We start from the raw sequence: 22,294 nt of genomic DNA on the forward strand, positions 1-22,294 counted from the left end.
TTTCTCCGTGCACCAGGTTATGTATTTTGAATATGTACAATATAAACATATTCCGATTGGTAGCTCTGACCTAAATTCCAGCTTTGTTTAACTTGTCATTTTTAGAGCTAATTGTGCGTAATCTCTGGGTGCAATGCAATGACATTTCACTGCATATATGAATGAACGCATGTACTGTATATGTATGTGACAAATAAACCTCTTGAATCTTGAACAAGTAGTTTTTGGGACTGGGTCACAGAGGGGCCGGTTAAATGCTTAAATATTTGTGTGCCCTTTTTTCAGAGTTCTCTACAATTGCAATACACAACACGTCATTGTGAGGCTCTTTGAGGAACCTGCCAGCGTTCTGAACGCCCAATCTGAGATGCATGATACACAGGAAAATCTGGAAGGCCAGGTCTCTTTGGGTCACAGCTAACGTGTGGAAAGAGGAATACACTGCTTCAATAATCTGTGACTTTAATCATTACTGGGGTCAGAGCGCATTAAAACTTCTACTCAGAGCAGATTAGCAGCTGCACCATTTCCGATCCCCGTCCTGGCAGCAAGAGAACATAAGGAATACTTAAAAATCCACAAACAAAGTTCACATTTCATCTGGTTCACGTCCAGAGTCACAGTAGCTTCTATCGCACTTAATGGTATTATGTCGAGTGCAATTCCAAAGGAAAATCCCCTGTGCGTAGGCACTTGCCTCTGCATCGTCTGCATTTGTAATCTGGCTGTTTTGCACAATTCCTCTTTCACTCCAGCCTCTTTATGATAAAGAGTAAAGTGACTATGCTTTAGGATTACAGGAAACTGCGTCACGGAACGTCTGCATCATAAATCTGTGACGCAGACGTTTGACCGACATTTAGCGTAAAGTATAACAAATATTATTTTATGTCAGGACACGTTCAGATGACCTCACCCCAATTTCACCGAGGTGTCATAGTGCAGCCGTCACCAACCTTTTTGACGCCACGGACCCTCAGACAATATTTTCGCGGACCACCTATCAAGGTGTGACGGAAATATACGCCAAACGGCATTAAAAACAACAGGATACGTCTTATCTGTATAACTACAATAATTTATTGCGAGCAAAAAAACATTTAACATTCAAGGTTATTCTTGTTATTAATTTCAAGTCTTGGAAAACACTCATCAGAATCTAGCTTCCGCTTGTCCAAAAGAGGAAAAACACACCTCTTCCAGGCATAAAAAGTGAAACATTTTAAACAAAATGTGATTGATCGTTAAACTACCAGGTCAGAAATTCTCAAGAACAAATAGATGTCACCGGGATCAACTAAAGAAAATCGTACAGTATAAAGTGCATACAATTTACAACTCCTCTATAACGCTGAAGTGGGACCCCTGGGCTTGTTTCTCTGCAACAAGACGGTCTGATCTGTCGCAATGAAGCCGTATTTTAGATAGGACTCCTGGTATTGTCTTTTAAACGCGGCTTTCTTTTTCTTAGTGGCTGCAGGCTCTCCTCTGTCTCCTCATTGGGCCTTGGATGTTTTTTTATTTTATTTTACTAATTTTAGCTAGCTTGTGGGCTTTATTCTTACGGTATGGTGTAACCTAGACAAGCTCCCTGACATGCAAAAAAAAACAAAAAAAAAACGGAAAGTTTTATTTTGAAAATGACCGAATGTCATGACATTTTCAAAATAAAACATCTTTCAGATTCTGAGAGTCAATAAAACGAAAATAAGACAAGTTATTTATTGTTTCTTTAAATTTGTTTCAAAATTTTTCCCCATTTTTCTCCCAATTTGGTTGCCAATTGTACCCACATTCTACTCCAATTATCCACTCCTTGTATTGTGGGTCCGCAGCAACGCGACTCTGGAACCGGCGGTGATGTGTGTGTAGAACCGCCTCCTTTGAGGCGGGACTCGCTGATCATCGACCGTAATTCCAGTATCGACAAAGCCGCATATGGCTTGAACCGGAAGCCACGCCCCACAAGCCAGAGAATGACTAGCACTGCTGGGATTCAAAGGAGGCAGCGATGGTCGGCGTTCAGCGAGCGTCTTTACCTCTGAGCCATCTGCAGGCCCGCAAGTTATTTATTCTTTCCCCGCCAACCCGGCGCCACATGGGGTGGGGACCGCTGCCCTAGTGGACCGGCACCGTGAGGGGCGTCAGCGATACCTTGGTTCAGTCAGGAAACACACGACTGATTATCTGTTCAGACGCCGCTTTGGGATCCGTGGCGTCTCACCCCCGCCCCCTCTTCCTGCTTCGCGTAGCCGACGACAAATACTGGAACACGTGACCGACCGCAGAAGTCCCCCACACCCCCCACAGAGTGACTGAATAAATCCCGCTAGTCGACGTCCGGTTGGGTCTCAGGGAACCGGCAGCAGTAAAGGGCTAGTAGGTAAATGGCGTCAGCTAGAGCGGGAGCGTGAGCCTGAATTTAAACAGCCTAATTCACATAAATTAGGACTGCGGGCTGTCTTTCTGATCAGAATCTCACCGAGCAGTGTGAAGGACATTGCGTCGCTCGTGCAGCATCGCTAGTACGGGCGTCACCACCATCCTCTAAGATGAGATGGGTTTACAGTTTATCAATCCCAGGGCCGGGTGGAAGTTGAGGGATTTGAGGCCTGTAGAGGGGAAAAGGGGCCTTTGCGGGGCACAGTTAGTAAAGGTCCTCTGGCGTCTGTCGTGTGTTTGCTGTTTGTTTTTCTCTCATAACTAAAACGCAGATATCGTTCTACCTACCTCCATCCCCGCCCCCCCCGCGGCTGGCAAATAGATCCGACAGGCAGCCGCCGGGCTGCGACTTCAACTGTCTGTTGGGAGTGTCGCGCAGTTCGTTTAGGGATTGTAAACAATCTCTGGACGTGTGTACTCAAATATAAACCGCAGTTTACCTTCTCACTGCCTTGGCATGGCGGTTCCCTTTCCTGTGACATGCCGGTGAGGTGGGCTCCTCTCCTTTACGCTAGCTCGGCTGCGCCCCTCTCCGCTGAAATAGACAAGTTCTCGTGGTGGTACTTTTATTTATTTGTTTTTTGCCGCTCTGCCAGACTTTGGTACTTTGGCACATTCACTGACGGCGGGATAAATAAAAAACAAACAACCCCCCGAAGTATTTTCTAATTATTCTGTCTTTCTGGGCTGTTTGCCGACTCACGCTCCCGCACGCAGGTGCAACGGGGATACAATTGGCAGTTGGGAGAGTCCATTGTTAGAATTAACAGGAATTCGATCTTAAAACAAGAGCGACAAACAAGGGGGCGGGATCTCGTTTAACGGCCGTTTCGCGGGAACGCGTCAAGATGCCTCGCGGTAAAGGAACGCCGCGGTCCCCGCTCCCGTCCAAGTCCCTGGGTGCGGCGTTACCGGGCGGACCCGCTTCCCGGATGATGAACACACCCAAATAGCGTCACAATCACAACACGTGTCTGCGTTGGTTTAAAAAAAAAAAAAAAAAAGGCTCTATAACCAGAAGTCCAAGACAACCCTGACATCATCAAGCCGCAATGATAAAATAGTTCATCCAAATGTCAATCGTAATCAGCCAACTGATTAAAAAAATATAATAATTACAAAATAAAACACGCACGGCGCTCAACATCGGAATATTATTGCACCAGGAAGCGTCGCCACCTGTGTCGGCTCGAGCCATATAAATGTATAAATGACCATAATTGCATTGCATTTCAAATCTGCACTGAGTTTGTATCGTCACACCGAGCCGCAGGAAACAACGGGGTATGACGTCACTCTCCACGCCCCCGCCGCTCGGGCCGCGCGTCACTGAGCGCGGTCCGCGTTTTCGAATGAATGAGCGTAACAAAACAACAACAACAACAACACAAAAAAAAGGGGGGGGCCGTTGATGAACTGCGCTTGGAATGAATGGTAGGTTTCTTTCATCTTTAACCGTCAAAGTATAAAACCATTTGATGATATATTTCACATATTTGATTTATTTATCATCAGAAGTCATCATCCCCCCCCCCCCCCCCCCCACACACACACACCTCTATACATTACTCATATGTTCTACTTTTATACTATTATTGTTGTTGATATATTTATATTGTTACTATCAGTTTGACATCACTTAAATACTAAAATGTGCGTAATAGTATGTGGCATCATTTTCTTTGTGTTAACATTGTGAAATTTAAATATTATTTAGGTGGAGTCTTTAAAAAAAAAAAAAAAAAAAGCCAAACGGGTTTTCTGCCACTCCCTGGCACTTTACATTTGTTATTTGTTGTATTTATTTGTGTATTTTTCCAAATTGTGCAAAAATAGAAATAACTTAAACCTGTGGAACACAGCTCCATGACCCTGTGGGTGGTGGTTCAGTGGTTTCCAGCACTGGATCCGTATTAACGGTGGTTTAACAGGACAGACTTCAGTTAAAATGTCCAAAAACCTTGCTGCAGGAAAATGATTAAAAAAAATTAAAAAATTAAAAAAAAACGAGATGATAAATCATATGATCAACTAGTGGCCTGTTGTGTTTTGGTGGTGAAGTACTAAACGTACATCTTACAATATATATAAATAAAAATCCTTAAAATTCCGATCCACTAGCGCCCCCTCGCGTTCAGATTTGCGACTGTTCGACTAACAACTTAACGGGACGACAGCCACACAGACTAACAAGTAAAAGGCAAAACTGCTGTATGGTTGAAAATATAAAATCAAATACTCTCTTTATTGATTCTGCATGGTTGTACACCACTAAAGACAGTGATAGGAGCATACAATGGGTATGAACATTTGTCAGTTATTTAGAGGGAGAAAACTTTCCAGGTTCGAACAAAAAATATATATATATATACCAGGACATCTTCTAATGTTGCAAAAAGTACAGCAAACAAATGAAAGAACGTGTGCCAGATTGACATCTTTTACTTGCTATCGATGTTTTATTCTGTACAGAGGGACAATTTGTACAAAATTAATCTAGATATATAACACTACATGAAACAAAGTAAATCATATATACAATATTAAATGAAGCCATATAGTACAGGTCACATACAAAAGGACACTTTGTTAAGTTATAATATTTTGGAAATTATGTTAAAACTAGAAGTTTATAAGCGCTGCAAAAGAGGATGCAGAATCAGAAAATCAGGTTTAAAATCATCTGTCGTAACCATGGATCATTTTTTTCTTTAAATAAAACTTCAGATGGTTCTGACTCAAAACTAAAATCTATTAAAAAAAAAAAAAAAAAAAAAAAAACATCTCTCCCAGCAAGCAGGGTACTCATTTTATTTTTTTTTGTTTTTTGGTTTTTTTTTTAGAAATGAAAAAGCAGAAATGAACTAGTCGGATGAATGTCATTTCTCCAAGAGAAAAGGTACATGTTTAACATGGTCGTTTTAGATTTACATCTTTTTGCATCCAAGCAAATACAGTATTCATACAGAGGCCATGGATACCAGTCTCTTCCAGAATCAAGTCATTCTGGGTGACCAACAAAACTCCAAAACTCACATCCAGGTTACCAGCCCCCAGGAACAAGACAAAGAAACACGTCACAGAGAAAATGGAGAAACCTACCAACTCGTCAGTTCAAACAATGGTACCCATTGAAATAGGCTTTTTCCAGAATGTCCTGTCCATATACAATACCGCCAAACGCATTCAGGAGAGAAGTCTTCGCAAGTATGCGGAAAGCACTTTCATGTAGTGTCAGTGTGTATGTTTAGTGTATTATTAAAACACGTCATAGGATCTGATGCCCTCACACTGTATTTGGAAAAACCAGACGAGTGAATGGAAAAAACACATGCACTTTCTTCTCTGGCATTTTCTTTTTACCTAAACCTTATTCCCCCACCCGATCATTGGGGTTTCGGTTAAAAAATACCAGAGTATTTGGTGTGGCTGTATCAAATTAACTGGGATAAAATAATATATTTTTCTTGGACGTTAAGCCTGACCTAAAATCTCTAAAGGGCAGAAGACGCAGATGCCTCACAGAAACAAAACCAGAGGGACGTTGGGTGTTCATCACAAGCTTTAATGCAATAGATTAAATATTCCTAGCAATAAGTACCACTGTTTGAACTATCACTATGTCGTCGTTTTGTGGTTCGCCAATGCACTTTTGTCAGTTTAACAGAGAGGACACAAGCAAAATTAGAAAGCTCTGCATATGGCACAAACCAATAAAATGTAAAGTGTCAGGCGCCCCCCCCCAGACCATCTTCCTGGACACTGCAGCACTGCAGACAGGCCTCATGTTGGTCTCGAGTTTTCTAAACTAGAAGAAACGTCACGGAAACCGCTGCGACCGGAAACTTAAAAAAAAAAAAAAAAAAAAAAAAAGGCAATACGCAGACAGCATAATCCGACCGGAGCGACCCTGTCTGTATCACACAGATAAAAATCAGACCCTTGAAACAAATATAGAACACACCAGTCTTGGCACTGACAGGATGTCCCTGGGATTGAGCACAAGAAAAAAAAAAAAAAAAAAAGGAAGGGAAAAAGTAATGTCTAAGTTGTTGTTGATCCTTGTTGTTCCCTTTGACCGAAAACAAACAAACAGGAAAGCAGAGGCTGGTAGGGGTTCATGAGACGGGGATTCAAACAGCCTCTACGTTCGTCGTGCCAATCCCAGAGTGGACGTATTTGCAATTAGAAGGAATGGAGCAACTAATGTCATGTTTGCACTCCCGTGTTTGAAAGTGAAGGAGTTCAAGAGGAAGGAGAGAAAGTTTTTCTTGTTTTGTTTTTGCAAATTCCAGCAGAGGAAATGATGCGGAGAAAACAAAAAAACAAAAAAAAAAACAACAAACGAAAAAAATAAAAAACCTGCTAAAATTCAAACAGACTGACTCCATAAAAAAAAAAAAAGAGAGAAAAAGTTAAAATTAAAACTCCTGAGAAAGCAGAAACCAGCGCGTTGGATGAGCTGCGTTAACAGGCGTGGGCCAAGACCGGGGTGAGCAGAACAGAAACGGAGGACTGGACAAAAGAGAGGCGGGGCGGGAAGGTGGAGGTTGTGCCGGCGGTGCACGGACGATGGGAATGCACAGAGTTTCGGGGGGTGGGGGTGACCGATCAGAACGTTGCGGGGGGAGGGGGGGGCACGTTAAAAGAGAGCCTAGAGCCGTGGGGGGTTACGAGACCTAGCGTCCGTCGTGGGTGGTCAACATGTCTTCGGCCCGGCGGTGGGACTCCAAGGCTTTTGCGGTGTAGATATCCTGAGGCAACTCAGATTTGCGTCTCACCAGGGGGCGCTCTTTCCGCTGGTCGCACTGTAGCTGCAAGAAAGGGACAGAAGGTTAAAAGGCAAAAAATAAAAAACAAAGAAAGAAAGTAATCTCACAAAATAGCGGGATTAATGACTTCACACGCGTTGGTATCAAGGGATCTGGAATGCTCGGATCTAGGGCTGTCACCACCATTACGTTTCAGCCGACGATCAATTGCCGTAAACAACTACGACAAACAATCAACTTTGTGCCGCCGTCAAAGCCCAACCCTGTGATGGACATTGTGGACGGCCAAGCTATGAAGAATGACCAAGTATTCTGAATTGAAGAATCATTTATTTATTTACTTAGCCGACGGAAAACCCACCGAAACCACGCTCCATTCATCGCGACATTTCTCACATCGACTCTACAATTTCCCTTCAAGTTTTGTACGGAGGAAAGTCATTCAGTCGCCACGGTCCCGTGGAATGAACGCCGTCGGCGCCGATATTTGCGACCGGGCGACGATGTAATAATGGTGACAGCGGCTGCGGACGTTTTATTAGAGCGACACCGATCGCCGGGGGATGAGAAGCACTTTTCGTACAAAAAAAAGGGGGGGAGGAGGGGGGGGGGGGTTTGATTGTAAACCCGACGTGAAGTGCCTGAATGGTAGAACGGGTAAGCCAGCCGGACACCACACACGGACAGAGACGGTAATGTTAGCGTGAAACAAAAGGATTCAGAAGGTGTTTGGAGCCAATCCGGGGGGGGGGGGGGGGGGGGGGGGGGGGGGGGGGGCACGACATGCGAGGGGGGATGGCGCGTGAACTCCACTCCCCGAGCTCGGTCCACGGCCAAACTCATCTCGGCGACACCGTAGGGTTTACAGGGAATGCATTCGAGAGACAGCTGCGCTCCAAGCTGCCTGAGTTAGAAGCGTCTGCAAGCATTGGGAGAGCAAAGAGCTTTCTTTCTTTTTTTCTTTTTTTAGGAGAAGGGATTTGGGAAGAGACAGAGAGAAGTCAGGTTTACCTGAGTGGCGCCTTCCTCAACTGTCTTTTTTAACCTCTGAACATCTTCTATCAACGGAACATCCATCTCCATTGCTACAGGACTATTGAGGTCAGAGGAATCAACATACATAAGGAACTACGTTGAAAAAAATAAAATAAAAAAAAATAAAAAAATAGAATAAAAATAAAACAGAACACAAAGAATGGAAAAAAAAAAAAAAAAGCTTTCAGTCGCATGCAAAGAAGGAATCAAGGAGAAATAAATGAAGATGAGCAACTCATAGTTCATTTTCGGCAAGCGCGAGCCTCCTCCAATAGAAAACACTTCACTGATTTATTGCAAATCAACAAAAGGTACTTATGACACATAATCAGGTGTTACAACGGTAGGATGTCAATCAAAACATTTCTCAAGATTGGACATTTCACCACAGCTAAGCAGGTCAATCTGAGCGTCTAGCGACACAATGAAGCTTCAGTATTCCAGCTCAGGGTATCTGCACGTGTCAGCCAACTCAATTTAAGACTTAAAAAAAAAATAAAAAATAAACACTTTCAGCACAATTTAAGAGCAGTGTGTGTCAAAAGTTTACTATTATTGCAAATTGGATTAATTGATTTTTAGGGCAAAGGTCATGTTTTTTTTTTTTTTTTCATGTTTATTTATGTGAATATTCTGTTATTAGAATTATACATTTGACAAGAAAGAAAGAAACAAAAAAAACATTCAAATAAAATGAAGGCCTTCGTTGCTATGGTTCAAAATTATTTTCGATAATATTCAAGGTGTTATAAAGTAATATTCCATTTTAGCCTCAAATTGTTTCTTAAGAGGCCTAAATGTGAATGGTAATGCATGCAATTAGAGGAACTGGCCCCAAAACAATATGTATAAAAAAAAAAAAAAATTGTGACACTCTTTAATTGCTGTTGTTATGTGATTGGCCAAAAAAAAGGTTGAGAACACCTACTACATTTGTTTTCTTAACGACCCACGGATACCCTGTAGCACAGCACAAGTAGCTTCACACACACACACACACACACACACACACACACACACACACACACACACACACACACACACACAAAAAGGGGGGGGAAGTAGCGGTGACGGTCATTTCAAGCCCTGCTCACCTGTGGGTTAGATTTGGCAAGGTTCTCTATCTTGATCCAGGCCTCTTCCCGTTCTTTAGACTTGGCCTTCTCCCTGGTCAACAAAGCCACACACCACTGTGTTAGTTCGCACTCTGAGACAAAGGAAAAAGGGGAACACGAAAAAAGGCGCACGGATCTCCAGGGAGCGTACTTATTTTTCTCCGCCCTGAACTGCTGCGTGCAGTCGTCAAAGAGCTTCTGGTTCATCTCCATGAAGAGCTTCAGCGCATTGTAGATCAGGCCGTGGATGGTCCTGCAAACACACGAAACACATCAGATATAAACACACGCTACGCCAAGGTCGTCCGTCGTGGCACTGACAGAGGGCGTGGCCTTTCGCGTCTCTTTAGACGTTTCCTGGTCCGGCGATCACCTCGGTCCTCCTCCAGCCTATGCACGGCTGGCAGAGCTGCCGCCGGACGGAGCGCCGAGCGGCAGTATCCCCCGGCTGGGTCGGGTTCCATAACCGATAACCCATCACCGGGTCTATTTGAAGCCTTCTATTTATCGTGTAGCATCATTTCTCTCCCTCCCTCTCTCCCTCTCCAACTGTTGAGATGTGCACAACAGTTGGAACAATAAATTATATATACTGAGGCAACATTAAAAAAAAAATCAAACACAAGGCCTCAATTTACTCAAACGTTAAAAACTGCAACAAAAAAAGGCTATAGCCAAAATATTGTTTCAAGTCAGAGAGAGAAAGAGATCAATCTCCACGTTTTTGGTTCCCCGCTGTGCTCCAATCGCTCGCTATCCACACGTTTGCACGGCGCAGAGGTAGGCCCGTGCTGCTTGTGCGAGGGCGGGAAAGCGGCTTTTAATGTCCTGCCAAAAGAAAAACAACAATAAACACAAAAGCACACGGCTGTCCTGCCTGGTGGGATAACTGGCCCCGATAACTGAAGCCATCTCAGCCGCGCGCGCACACCCGGCGTTATGGGCGGGCCCCGGGAGCCGTGCCCAGGTGTTTGAAAGATTCCACTACTGCGAGCCGAAGTCGGAGATGGTAAGTGAGATGGGGGTGTAGATGCCCACTGGCATACTACTTCAGTCTGCACCACGTTTGCACAGAGACCCAGCCGAGCCAGCCGCCCTTGCATCAGCTGCGAGGGGAGCTTGCAGTGCCTCTGGTGTGTGGGCCACAGCCACACAGTCATCTGCATACTGGAGCTGGATGACATGCTCAGATGTTATTTTGGTGACCGCTTGGAGCCTTCGGATGTTGAACAAATCTCCATCTAGTCTGTAGTCCACAGTACCCCCACTGTTGCGCGCGCAAGCACGCGCGCGCACACGCACGCACACACACACACACTTTGAACACCTAACAAACAACACTTGTGCAAAGGCCAGTGTTGTCCCCAAGCACCATTTTTAAATTGGATTAAAAAGAGACCATTGTCAAGTCGCTCACGCAAAATCTTTCTGCTTTTGAGAAGTTGCTAAAGGGCTTCCACCCCTTCACCCCCCCCCCTACCCATCACATCTTTCCATAATTTATTTTGGGTTAATATAAAGCAAACTTTCATGTACTCGTATTTGCTACTGTATAAAATAACGATTTGACTGATGAAAAATGGGCCCGGCTAACATCCGGGTGCCCTGCACTGAGCACACTCCACTATGAGTGTGTGCTCAGCTTGGAGGCGCTACAATATAATACCGATCTTATACGCCAGAACCAATGGTGATAAGTCCTGTAAGCGCACCGGTGGACGTATGGACAGACGGACGGTCGGGCAGGCACTGTTGATGTTTTCCCATGTACATATTGTTGTTTGGTTCTATGTTTAATTGTCTCACCCGTGGTGATTCTCCCCCTCATGGAGAAGTGATTGGTGGCGGTTCTGTACAACAAAAAAACTGTGCTCTTGTCATCCTACAGATCGTCCACAGGACAGAGTTATTGCAGCAGTTCTTGATGATTTAAGAATGAATTAAGAGTTGCATTGCAGGTTAAGAAGTTGAACTCCACTTGCAGACTAACTCTGTCCTGAATGCAATGGCACAAATACTCTGTGTTGTATGCCCAGCTTGCTGTCAGCACAGGTAAAAAAAAAAAAAAAAAAAAAAAAAGTTATTATGAATGTATTTGAGTATCTCACTTGTTCCAGTGGGTCTTGGAGTTGCGGTACAGGGCAGGGAACATGATGGGCAGGATCTTTGCGGCGTTGTCGCTGATCAGACTCATGATGTACTCGTTATTCCAGTAGTAAAGAGCCCTTTCAGCCACCTATGGCACACACACACACACACACACACACACACACACACACACACACACACACACACACACACACACACACACACACACACACACACACACACACACACACACACACACACACACACACACACACAATAAAATAATCATTTTAGATGATGGTTGCCACCGCACAAAACATCACGACCACACGACTCCCACTCAGCGTCCATTGTAGCCGCCACGGGAAATTAGCTCCAGTGTCGATTAGAACCTGCCGCCATCAACTCAATCCAAACTAACACGATCCACTGGGTAAAATGTCTAAACCGAAGGACCATTTGGAAACAAAGGGTGGGGTTTGAGAACACTGGTTAATTGGTTCGACCCTGCTCTGTGGTTATACATTTTCAAACTGCATTGGTGACGCAAGCGGGCGCGACTGGTAGTTTGCTCTGAAGTTAAGCTGCAAAGCATAAATTGAGATACATTGAGACATTTTACCACTGATGTGGACATTTGTGAGGTCTGTGAACACGTGCTGCCATAATCGGGCCATAAACGCAGGAGTCTACGGCACCGTTGGCAAACCAATGTCCTTTTATTGACTTTAAACATTTGCCCGATCAAGAACAGGGCTCTCCTGCACAAATATGTCATCATTTGCAGTTGTCATTTTGCTTGTTAGCTCCACTATGCTCTGTGCCTCCATTTGTCTGTGCATGGTGTCGCCTCCCACTGAGTGGGAAGCTCAGGTGCTCCACAGACGCCTTGGTTTGACCAAGAGCAAGGCCGAGACCGAGACAAACATTTGTGTGTTTGTGTGCACGAGTCATCAGTTTCTCCCAGAGCGATCCTCCAGTTAAAATGGAAGTGAACAGGGTCTTGTTTCAATCCCCTTCAAGATAAAAGTGCCAAATAATGCTCAGTTATTTAATGGGGGTTAAATGTCAACATGTATTCATTTGTCAACATGGGTTTTATTTAGAAGTCTGAGCGGACTATACTTTAGAAATATATATATATATGAAATTAGGATAGGATTAGGAATAGGATTATGTAGGAAATATAGAGGCCAAACGACGGAACGCTAAAATGCAACTTTTCCGGTATTCACACACGTAACTTCCATCTATTTGGGTCATTTGTCACAAAGCTGACAATGTGCTCCTGCTGAACACTAGCTGTGTGCACAAGAAATAAAGCCACTTTTTTTCCTACACACGTCTGCAAGACTTATTGCAAAAGTATAAAAAGCAGACAGAATAGTTTCCCTAATATATAAGAGCAAAACCTTTGGTCTACCTGGAAGTGTGGGCTGGAAACACACTTTGCCAGCTGGCGGAAGAGCGGCTCCTGGACTTTGACAAACTCGGACGGCTCAATGACGTCCAGGATTTCCTCCAGCTCGTTGAGGAACATCACCTCCTTGGGACTGTGTGTTTTGGGCCAGTACTTCAACAGAGCCATCACCACCTGGAGAGATGGAGAATGGGAAGATGGCGGAGGCGAAAACCCCATCAACTACGTCTCAAAAGGCGGGGGGGGGGGGCGGAAATAAGCAGGCACAGGACGTTTGGAGGCAAACTAATTAAGGGTCGTGCGCCAACAAACACATTGTCCTTTCAATATTAATCCCATCGTATCCTACTACTATTGGGCGACAGGCCGTTCCCGTGTGTGTGTGTTCAGATTGGCATTGCACACCACTGATCACCTCCAAACTTTGCCAAAACACTGTTCAGGGGTCTGGCCTTTGCATAGGGAAACATTCAATTTGTTTTTGTTATCACCAGTGCGTGCCTGGTCAAAATGCAAGACTTTGGGACATTTGAAAGGCACAGTTTAGCAAAATGTCACTAATTCAGTCCTGTGTTCCAAAATGAAAGACAGTCTTTGTGACTCAGTCACAGAGCCCTGAAGCCCCGCCCCCGACTGGCTGTTCATTGAAATTTGATTAATATTATACGTGTTGCGTGTCCAAATTGCACCACATTCGACACTGGAGGTCCTTGGGTCCCCAGCGATACACCCGTAAAGTGTGAAGTAGATCGGATGACCGGTTGTTGAGATAATTTAAGGACATACATACGCAGGGCGGAGATTCCGGAGGGAGGGAGTGAGGAAGGATGGAAGAAGGGAAGAAGGAAAGGAGGATGTAAGGATAGAAGAAGAAAAAGCAGGAAGGAATGTGTGAGGGAGTGAAGGAAGGAAGGGGAGAGGGAAGGAAGGGAGCAAGGAAGGATGGAAGTGAAAGAAGGAGGAAAGGAAGTAAGGAAGAGTCGGAGGGAAGCATGGAAGAGGTAATGAAGGAGAGAAAGGGAATGAGGAAGGATGGAAGAAGGGAAGAAGGATGTAAGGATAGAAGAAAAAGCAGGAAGGAATAAGTGAGGGAGTGAAGGAAGGAAGGAAGGAAGGAGGGAGGGAAGAAGGGAGCAAGGCCGGAAGGGAGGCAAGGAGGGAACGATGGAACGAAAAAGGAAGGAAGAAATGGAGCAAGGGAGGATGAAAGGAGGGAAGGAAGAAGGGAGTAAGGAAGGAATGGAGCAAGAATGAGGGAAGGAAGGATGGCAGGAGAAAAGGAAGGAATGAGGTAGGGAAGGAGGGAAGAAGGGAGACAAGCAGGAAGGAAGGAAGGGAGGAGCAAAGACTGGAAGGAAGGAGGAAAGAAATGAGGCAAGAAAGGAGAGGAGGGACGCTGGAACGAATAAAGGAAGGAATGGAGCATGGATGGATGGAAGGAAGAAGGACAGAGGGAGCGAGGAAGGAGGTAAGGAATGAAGGGAGAGAGGGAGGAAGGAAGGAAAGGAGGGATGAATGAAGGGAGCATATACTGCAGTGGAACTGTCTGTGCCCATTCACCTGAGTGGTTGTTTACTGTTGAAGATCCTTTCAAAAGGGGATAATCCAACTTCACTGTGATCAACACTTAAACCTTACTCTGTGATGCAAATATTACGGAAAATAATCACGGCCACTTTGAGAATAAATCATGTTTTACCTGCAAATCAGAAGTAACCTGGCTGTACGCACTGACATCAAGCACTGCAGTACTAGCAGCAACATTTAATTGATGGAGGCTTCACTTATGTCGAATATATTGATCACACCAGGTTGCCAATTTGACTTCACTCCGAGGGGAATTCTGGCTATTGTTATTGTCGTTATTCGTCTTTAATGACCTGCGTGGAATGGTGAAGTATGCGTTTTAACGAGCGCGCCCTTCATCCTGTGGATTAAATCTTATTTTGTATTTGCTCTTAATAACTTGATTGGAGGAAAAAATAAAAATAAACATTTCCCAATCTTGGGCAGGTTTTGAATCATGCGTCGACTACACTTTGCTGTGGCTGTTCGGGCGTCTTCAGAGCGTTCATGCTATACTCCTTCATGAAGGTCGGATAAAAGATACTCATCTATTATTTTATAACAAGGACAATTTGCTGTGCTAATTTGTTCTTCTGTCCTTATTTATCCATAATTGCATATTAATGTTGCTTCTGTCAGTCTTAACAGTACAAGAGGGGACCTTCTGGTAATAATAATAATAATAATAATAATAATAATAATAATAATAGCAACAATAATATATTTATTAGGAGAGACTCAAACCTGAAAACAGAGGTTTAAAAGTACTTTGGGATTTATAGAAAATTGCGTTGATTTATCAAATAATTGAATCAACATTATAACACTGTACCAAACATTGTCAGAAATCAATTCCAGTAGGATAATTTTATTGATCAACAATGACCCCATTCAGAGTTTAACTGCATCGAATATACAATGACCTCAAAAACCAAGCGGTGTAAGTGTTAATAACCCAACGTACCGGTTCAGTTAGAGTGCTGTCCTTTTCCAAAAACTGCACCACACAGTAGGCCAGCTGCAACACACACACACACACACACACACACACTTAGAGACCTTGTAAACCATCACTCAAATGTCAATCCAAACAACAAGCAGAGGTTAAGTTAAGGCCGCAGAATGAATGAATGAACGGCCATGAATGTTGGACAGACTAACCACGATCTATATCACCATGGTAACCAAACTAGATGAACCTGCATGCCCTGTTGGAAATAAGAAGCATATAGAACCAAGCCCTGGTGTAGAAAAGTGGATGCGATAGTGGAATGGATGTGACAAATTCCTAGCAACTGCTGTTAATAGCTGTGTGAATTGTGTTTTTTTCCCCCCTTCTTTTAAATCAAACTCCATTAAATGAAACACAACCTGTTATCATTGGATCTTAAGTTTCGCACACAGACGTGGAACACGCGGCAGGTACCTGTGGATGGTAGACACTGAGGGATTTTACTTTGTGCAGAGGCAATAGAACCTTCAACAGGAAAATCTTGTGCTCCTCTTTTAGTGGTAAGGCAAATCCATTGATTATACTGCGGGAGAAAAGAAGGTGTCACGGCCCGAACAAAGATGGCGGCAATCACACTAAAGACAATACCTTCATTTATCTTTATATTTTCTTTGTGTTCAGCAAGGTGTTGACATTCTAATATTATACAATATTATATAACAGCAATTAAAACATAAAAGCTGTACCGATATAAAACTGAGTTGAATCCCATACCTTCCAAGTATTTCCAGTAATTCAGCTATACCATTATGGTGCTCTGTCTCATAGATAAACCTGTTTAAAAACAAACAAGCAATAAAAATGGTTCAGTAGTCACAGATTAGATTACGTGAAACGGTACTCAGCATTACCAAAACTAACCGAAATGTATGCTGTATTGGCAGTATTTTAGGAACAAAGATAATTGATGGACAGAGGAAGAACACTCACCTATAGAAAATGTTATTTATCTGTTTTCTAATGTATGCCCTAAGTCCAAGGAACTTTCCGTAAATCCTGTGGAGGGTGGTTTTGAGGAAGTCCCTTTCCCTGGGATCCTCACTGTCAAATAGTTCTAGAAGCTGCAGCGGAGCAAAATACGTTCATCATGTTTATTGTATCACACAATGAGAAAAAACAAAGGGCCTGCGTGTTAAAGCTATCATTCTAGTCCTGAGTGGAATTTTATCCGCATGAAATTAGTTTGGTTTGAAGATGATAAGATTTGACTCTGAAATAAAGTCTGTAATATTAAATATGGTTGTATTAGAAATGGATCCTATGACCTTATTATTTTGGATGAAGTCGAAATGCCCTTACCTGCATGACAAATTTCTGGTCGATATATTTCTTTGCTATGTTGGGCTGAAAGTCGGGCGACTCTAAAAACCTAAGGAAAAACTCATAGACGAGCTTGGGACAGAAACACACAGGAAAAGTCAGAATTAAGGTCGGAGAAGGGAGAGAACGCTTGGGCCACGTAAGAGGCTGGTGAGGGAGTCGCTTTGAGTTGAACAACCTGGAGGTGAGGCCACGCCGCCTCCAGCGTGGGCTCGTCCTCCTCCGGGTCGAACTCCGCTCCGGTGGGGTTAGACGACGGAGGCAATGTTCTGAACATATTAACCGCAAACTGGGTATAGAGAGAGAGAGAGAGAGAGAGAGAGAGAGAGAGAGAGAGAGAGAGAGAGAGAGAGAGAGAGAGAGAGAGAGAGAGAGAGAGAGAGAGAGAGAGAGAGAGAGAGAGAGAGAGAGAGAGAGAGAGAGAGAGAGAGAGAGAGAGAGAGAGAGAGAGAGAGAGAGAGAGAGAGAGAAATAAATATTGAGAACAATGTGAGCATTTTCTCCAATTACATATCTAACTTTTTGGGGCCATAGGGAATAAAACAAATAAATAAATAAATAGATAAAAAATAAAAAGACACCAAACAGTGTTAATTCAATTCCACACAGCAGCGATCTGCCACTGTCAAGGCACCGGGTTAAGTGTTCTGCATCGATTTGACCAGAAAACATAGCGACCCTTCATCTGCAGGTATTAGCTCCGCCCTAGTCTTTGTGAGGCCGTTGACTCCGTTTTCGGGTTACAATGTTAACCTATATAAGGGTTGGATTCTCCGCTCGATGCCCTTGACTAAAGCATTAGCTGTCCAACTGGAGCTGGTCCCCGGCTACCCACCGCTCCTGCGGTATTATTTGTCTTTCAGACTATTTACAATACAATTTTCTCGGGTTAAATACGTCCCGGCGATGACATCATATTTTCTATTTCCTGTTTTCATAACGTTATGAATAACATTTTTTTTTTTTAACTAAAGGGAGTAAACTACACACAAACCCCTTTGTAGGCAGGGGTTGAAATTCGGAATGACATTGTTCTTAGCATACTCTTAAGAGTGGACTGATGGACATTTATCAAAACAGAGCAGACTTTGGGAAACGTCAACATCAGTCCCGCCGCACATCTATTATTCAGAGCGACAAGGCAACTCTCTGTTTGCTTTATCTGTCGGAGAAATGTAACACCAGGAAATAATGCATGAGTATTAAACGTGATGGCAGCCATTTTAAAAAGGCTGCTGTTCATAGTAGCAAGGACTGCAGCCTGAATGGAGGGAACTTTCTTCCTCCATACAATGCGACAAACGCTTCAGTCCTACACAGATGTGTAGTTTGTGTAGTAGCCACATTCAAGGTTCTTTATATAAAAAGTTACTGTACTTCATCCTGACACAATAAGGTGAGACTTCAATTTGGGCAGGGCTTGTTCAAAAGCTCGTTTGAAAAGCTTCATATGATGACTTCTCAGCAAGACTCCGGATGTGAGTCCAAATAAAAACTAAATTGAATTCACAAATCTAAGGTGCTTCACGCTGCATTTTCCTCTTGGCTCGCAACCCGCCCGAGTGTTTTTTTAGGGATGGAGCCACACTTATCAATAAGTGTTGTGTTCCTGGCCTCTCGCAGTGTCAACTGACTCCCCTGCGGGCGGCTGTTCCCTCGCACAGCGATCATGGGACGGTGCAGGTGGCCGCGCCAAACACTGCGAGCCTTGTTTCAGAAGATGCTACAAGGTATAGACCGCTCGGGCTCCGATGCCCGACTAGTCCTCAACGGGCAGGAGGGACGACCCAGCACTGCAAGACACTCACTCCGCTCAAAGAGAAATCATTTTCACGATAATCTTATCACCCTCTCGTTAACGGGTTCTGGCTCCGCTCGAGTATACAGTTATCCCTAGAGATGGGACGGTATTGAACGGTGACATTTTGTAATAATAATATAACAATATGCATATGCAATAGGCAACCTGTATATACAAATAGCCTATCCCATATACATAACTCTATTCCCTTTACTTCTATTTTGTACCCCCACTCTGTATTACCTTTTTGAGTCTTATTTTATTTTTATTGCCTTTTATTTATATTATTCTATTCACTAACTGCATTACGCTTTAGGAATGAGTTACTTGCTAGGTAGGAATCAGGTGAGATATTACGTTCGGTTTAGAAACTATTGTGCATAATCTCTGGGTGCGTTGCAAAGACATTTCACTGCATATATGTATGGACGTATTGTATATGTATGCGATGAATAAACCTCTTGGATCTTGCATCGCAGAGCATTGAGCAACACTGCTCAACCACAGTGAGCATTGAAGAATGACTTTAAAATCCAAGATGTATGTGTTGTACTTTCATGTCCTCTATGGGGGTCAATAACCGAGAAGGGACCGGACACTTCACTGCTACTACCACCCGGGAAAGCGGTGGCTATAGCCCCACCGCTTTATCTATTTGGACATAAATTAAAAAGACACGTTATCCCCTGAAGTTCACTCATAAATCTGACGGCGAGTGTTACCTTGAATAGAAGAGGCAGCGACGGTACTGATCATGTAATATATCTGAAATGAGCACATTGTCTGACAAAAACTCCAAGTGGGAACTAAAATCTCAGACAGGATTTTATTTGTACAAACAAAGCACAAACAAAACATGGAGAACTCTGGTGCTTGCAGATTCTGCGGCTGACGCTTAGGGCCAGTTGAACTGGGACAACCCATTTGTCTTAACACAAACCCTGAACCCGTGTCTGTCCTGGGACACTCTGGAGGGATCATGTCTCCCAGCAGGCCAGGGAACAGCCGCGGATAGGGGTTGGCCTCAGTTGCTAAAGAAAGATCTGTGTGTTCTCACGTTTTTGGCTGCTACTGCCACGCCGAGCAGGCTGAAGTGGATGGATGGCTTTTGTCTGAACCCAAATGCCTCATCTGTAGCGCAGGGGCCGACACCAACTATTAGGAGCGGTCAATTTCCAAAAAGGGTTGCTTCATCTTGCAGCTACACTGTCAATTCTTCGCCGCCGGTACACCGTAATGGTCAGCCACGGTTCTGACCCCCTGCTCCCGTCAGAAGCACAGTAAGCCAAATCTACACCCTGGTGATCCATAATGTGTTATATCTTAAGCACCCGTCCCGGGCCTTTACTGACCATGTGCACCACCTCTGGGTAGATGGGCTCTGTGATGACATTCCTGTTGTGGGTGATGTACTCCACCATCTCGCTCAGCGCCGCCCGCTTCACCTCCTTCCATTTCAGGTCGCTCAGTGGGTCGGACAGGAAGTCGAAGAGGACGCAGCACTGCCGCAGCTTCTGGATGAACAGCTTCTCCTGCTCCGCCGGGGCCACATCTGGGAGGAGGAGAGGAGAAGTGAATGGAGCTGAGAAAACCAAACAAATAAAAAACTAGGGACGCAAGGGGATCGAGAGCAGTTCCGATGCCGGGAGCCATTTTCAAAATGGGTGGGGGTCTCTAAAGAAAGAAAGAGGGGGACAAAATTTGTGTGATGTAAATGGTGTCAAAAAGAGAACTGAAGGGGAATAGTATAGAGAAATGAGAGCGAAATACACGGCGAGAAAAGATGGTACATGGAAAGAACGTGAGGAAACACGAGTGAAACCGCGGAAGGAAAAAGAAGATGGGCATTCTTTTGAGCGTGTTGGGTTTTTTTTTGTTTGTACTTTGAATTCTTATCTCCATTGCTGCAGGGAGCTGAATTTCCATCCCATAGCTTTTAAAATTTGCCAATGGAAAAGCACGGGAAAAAGACAGCAGCATCTAGATCACAGCACATACTGTAGATCTTTGCAACGTGCAGGGATCTATGTGCATCAAAGCGTCACCAGGGATGCCACGGCGAGGAATTTTTCATGGGTTATAAACTTGTGACAATACCGGCGTTACCGGTAACACCGCAAATTTTACAACCGGGTTGTACACTTTTGAACAGTCTGACCAAGTCTTGATAACAGGCTTAGTATTTAAGAAATTTGATTTTCCTTTTATCTGATGAGTGTCGGCACCGATATGCGAAAATTAACTCAATGTTTTTATTTCGGTTTTATTTCTATAATAATCATTTTGAAAAAGCAAAATGACGGTGGGCAAGTAATGTAATCAGTGTATGCCCAAACACCGTGTAACACCGAAAGCCACGGCAAAATTTAATTATGTCAGGGTATTCCCTGTAATGTGAAAGGTTAAAGGAGGCCGGCAGGGAGGCTAATGCGTCTGTTAAAAGGTAGATGTGAGTGACAGTGCAAGTGCCTGGTCTGTCGCATCAACATGCTCTCAGCCACTCCATTGTCTTTGTTGCTTGGCAACGGCACAAGCAAGGTCCATTTTTACACCCCCCACGGCACCAGCACCCCTTCCAGAGGCCAGGTATGGAGCGTTTTAAAGACAAAAAAGGTCCGGTCCTAAACTGGGAGCCAGTTTGCCCGAGCCGAGCGGTGTGGTGATGCATGATATGGGTAAAAGCTTTGAATGCTCAGCGGTGGACAAGGTCGCTCAGGCAAAAAGAAAAAAGTATGAATGAAAAAATAAGTACATTTTTGTCGTACAAACGATTGTAGGTGGACTCAATAAGAAACTGACGAGACTGTACAAAAAAACCCCAAAAAACATGTTCAATCATTTTTGTATTTTCATGAAATACGCTCAGAAAGAACGAGAGTACTTTGCCCGCTGTAAGACTGTAAAGACTGATATCAAGTAGACACGTATTAACATCTCTGCCAATATGATGTAGTAGTAGTGATATATTAATAGACCGTCATGGTGAGGCTTACTAGAGAACCTCGCCTGTAAACAAACACAGGCCTATATTTGGGGGTTGAAGTGTTATCTGACTCAGAACTAGTTTGCTTGATTGAAGAGCATCGTGTGCATAGAGAAGAACAGGTGTGGCACCAGTCAGGACTTTTTTTTCCTTTATGAAGAACATTGTAGAAATATCAATTAAAATGAGTTATGCATTAAAATGAGCAGCCCACTGCCAACAGGGAGCAGGGAACTCAACCATTAACTGATAAAAGGCGTGGCTTTGAAACTGGGCCTCCGCTGACACCCCAGGGCGCTCTGAAGACCCTGATGCAACTGAAAAAAACAACTTTGATCCAACAGAAGCGGCAAATATGTCAAAAGGATGAAGCCTTTCTATCCAACTGGCCTTATTAGAGAGACGTGCAGTTTAGACATCACTAATGAAGAAATTCAATCATTTTAACATCAATGTGTAGACATTCTGCTAATAGGGTTACAGGATAGACAAATTGGTAAATGGAGAATAAAACAATGGCCAAGACACACAATAGAACAAGAATGTGCGTTCGTACGTAGGCAAAGCGACACTCCTATAGAATTAAAATGAGATACTGACTACATAGTATCTGAGCCATTTGACTGTGCAGAATAAATGGAAGGAAACACATACTGCAAGGACACTATAGTGTGATATCCAATTTTAACACCAGAGGCAGTCCGTGTGTAAGCTGCCATTTTGGGTAATTTCCTTCAGAA

At 43.8% G+C, this 22,294-nt stretch overlaps 1 protein-coding gene across 5 annotated transcripts in view; it reads right to left on the bottom strand.

The window, feature by feature from the left end:
* Nucleotides 1-4,662: 4,662 nt before the first annotated feature.
* The window catches only part of ppp2r5ca (protein phosphatase 2, regulatory subunit B', gamma a), a 30,719-nt gene continuing 13,087 nt past the window's right edge, over nt 4,663-22,294 (bottom strand). For 2 of the 5 annotated variants that reach the window (XM_080012863.1, XM_080012864.1), the window contains exons 2-14: nt 19,924-20,123; nt 16,949-17,059; nt 16,750-16,842; nt 16,381-16,511; nt 16,165-16,224; nt 15,865-15,973; nt 15,403-15,456; nt 12,876-13,046; nt 11,473-11,600; nt 9,516-9,617; nt 9,344-9,416; nt 8,226-8,342; nt 4,663-7,256 (exon numbers count right to left, since the gene is read on the bottom strand). In XM_080012863.1, coding sequence (XP_079868989.1) covers nt 7,122-7,256; nt 8,226-8,342; nt 9,344-9,416; nt 9,516-9,617; nt 11,473-11,600; nt 12,876-13,046; nt 15,403-15,456; nt 15,865-15,973; nt 16,165-16,224; nt 16,381-16,511; nt 16,750-16,842; nt 16,949-17,059; nt 19,924-19,992 — 1,353 coding nt within the window. In that variant the 5' untranslated portion in view covers nt 19,993-20,123 and the 3' untranslated portion in view covers nt 4,663-7,121. The remainder of the gene's footprint in view (nt 7,257-8,225; nt 8,343-9,343; nt 9,417-9,515; nt 9,618-11,472; nt 11,601-12,875; nt 13,047-15,402; nt 15,457-15,864; nt 15,974-16,164; nt 16,225-16,380; nt 16,512-16,749; nt 16,843-16,948; nt 17,060-19,923; nt 20,124-22,294) is intronic. The other 3 variants (XM_080012862.1, XM_080012860.1, XM_080012861.1) reach the window with 2 other exon arrangements.

Source organism: Zeus faber (genome assembly GCF_960531495.2).
Source record: "Zeus faber genome assembly, chromosome: 13".
In the NCBI taxonomy this organism is placed as follows: Eukaryota; Metazoa; Chordata; class Actinopteri; order Zeiformes; family Zeidae; genus Zeus; species Zeus faber.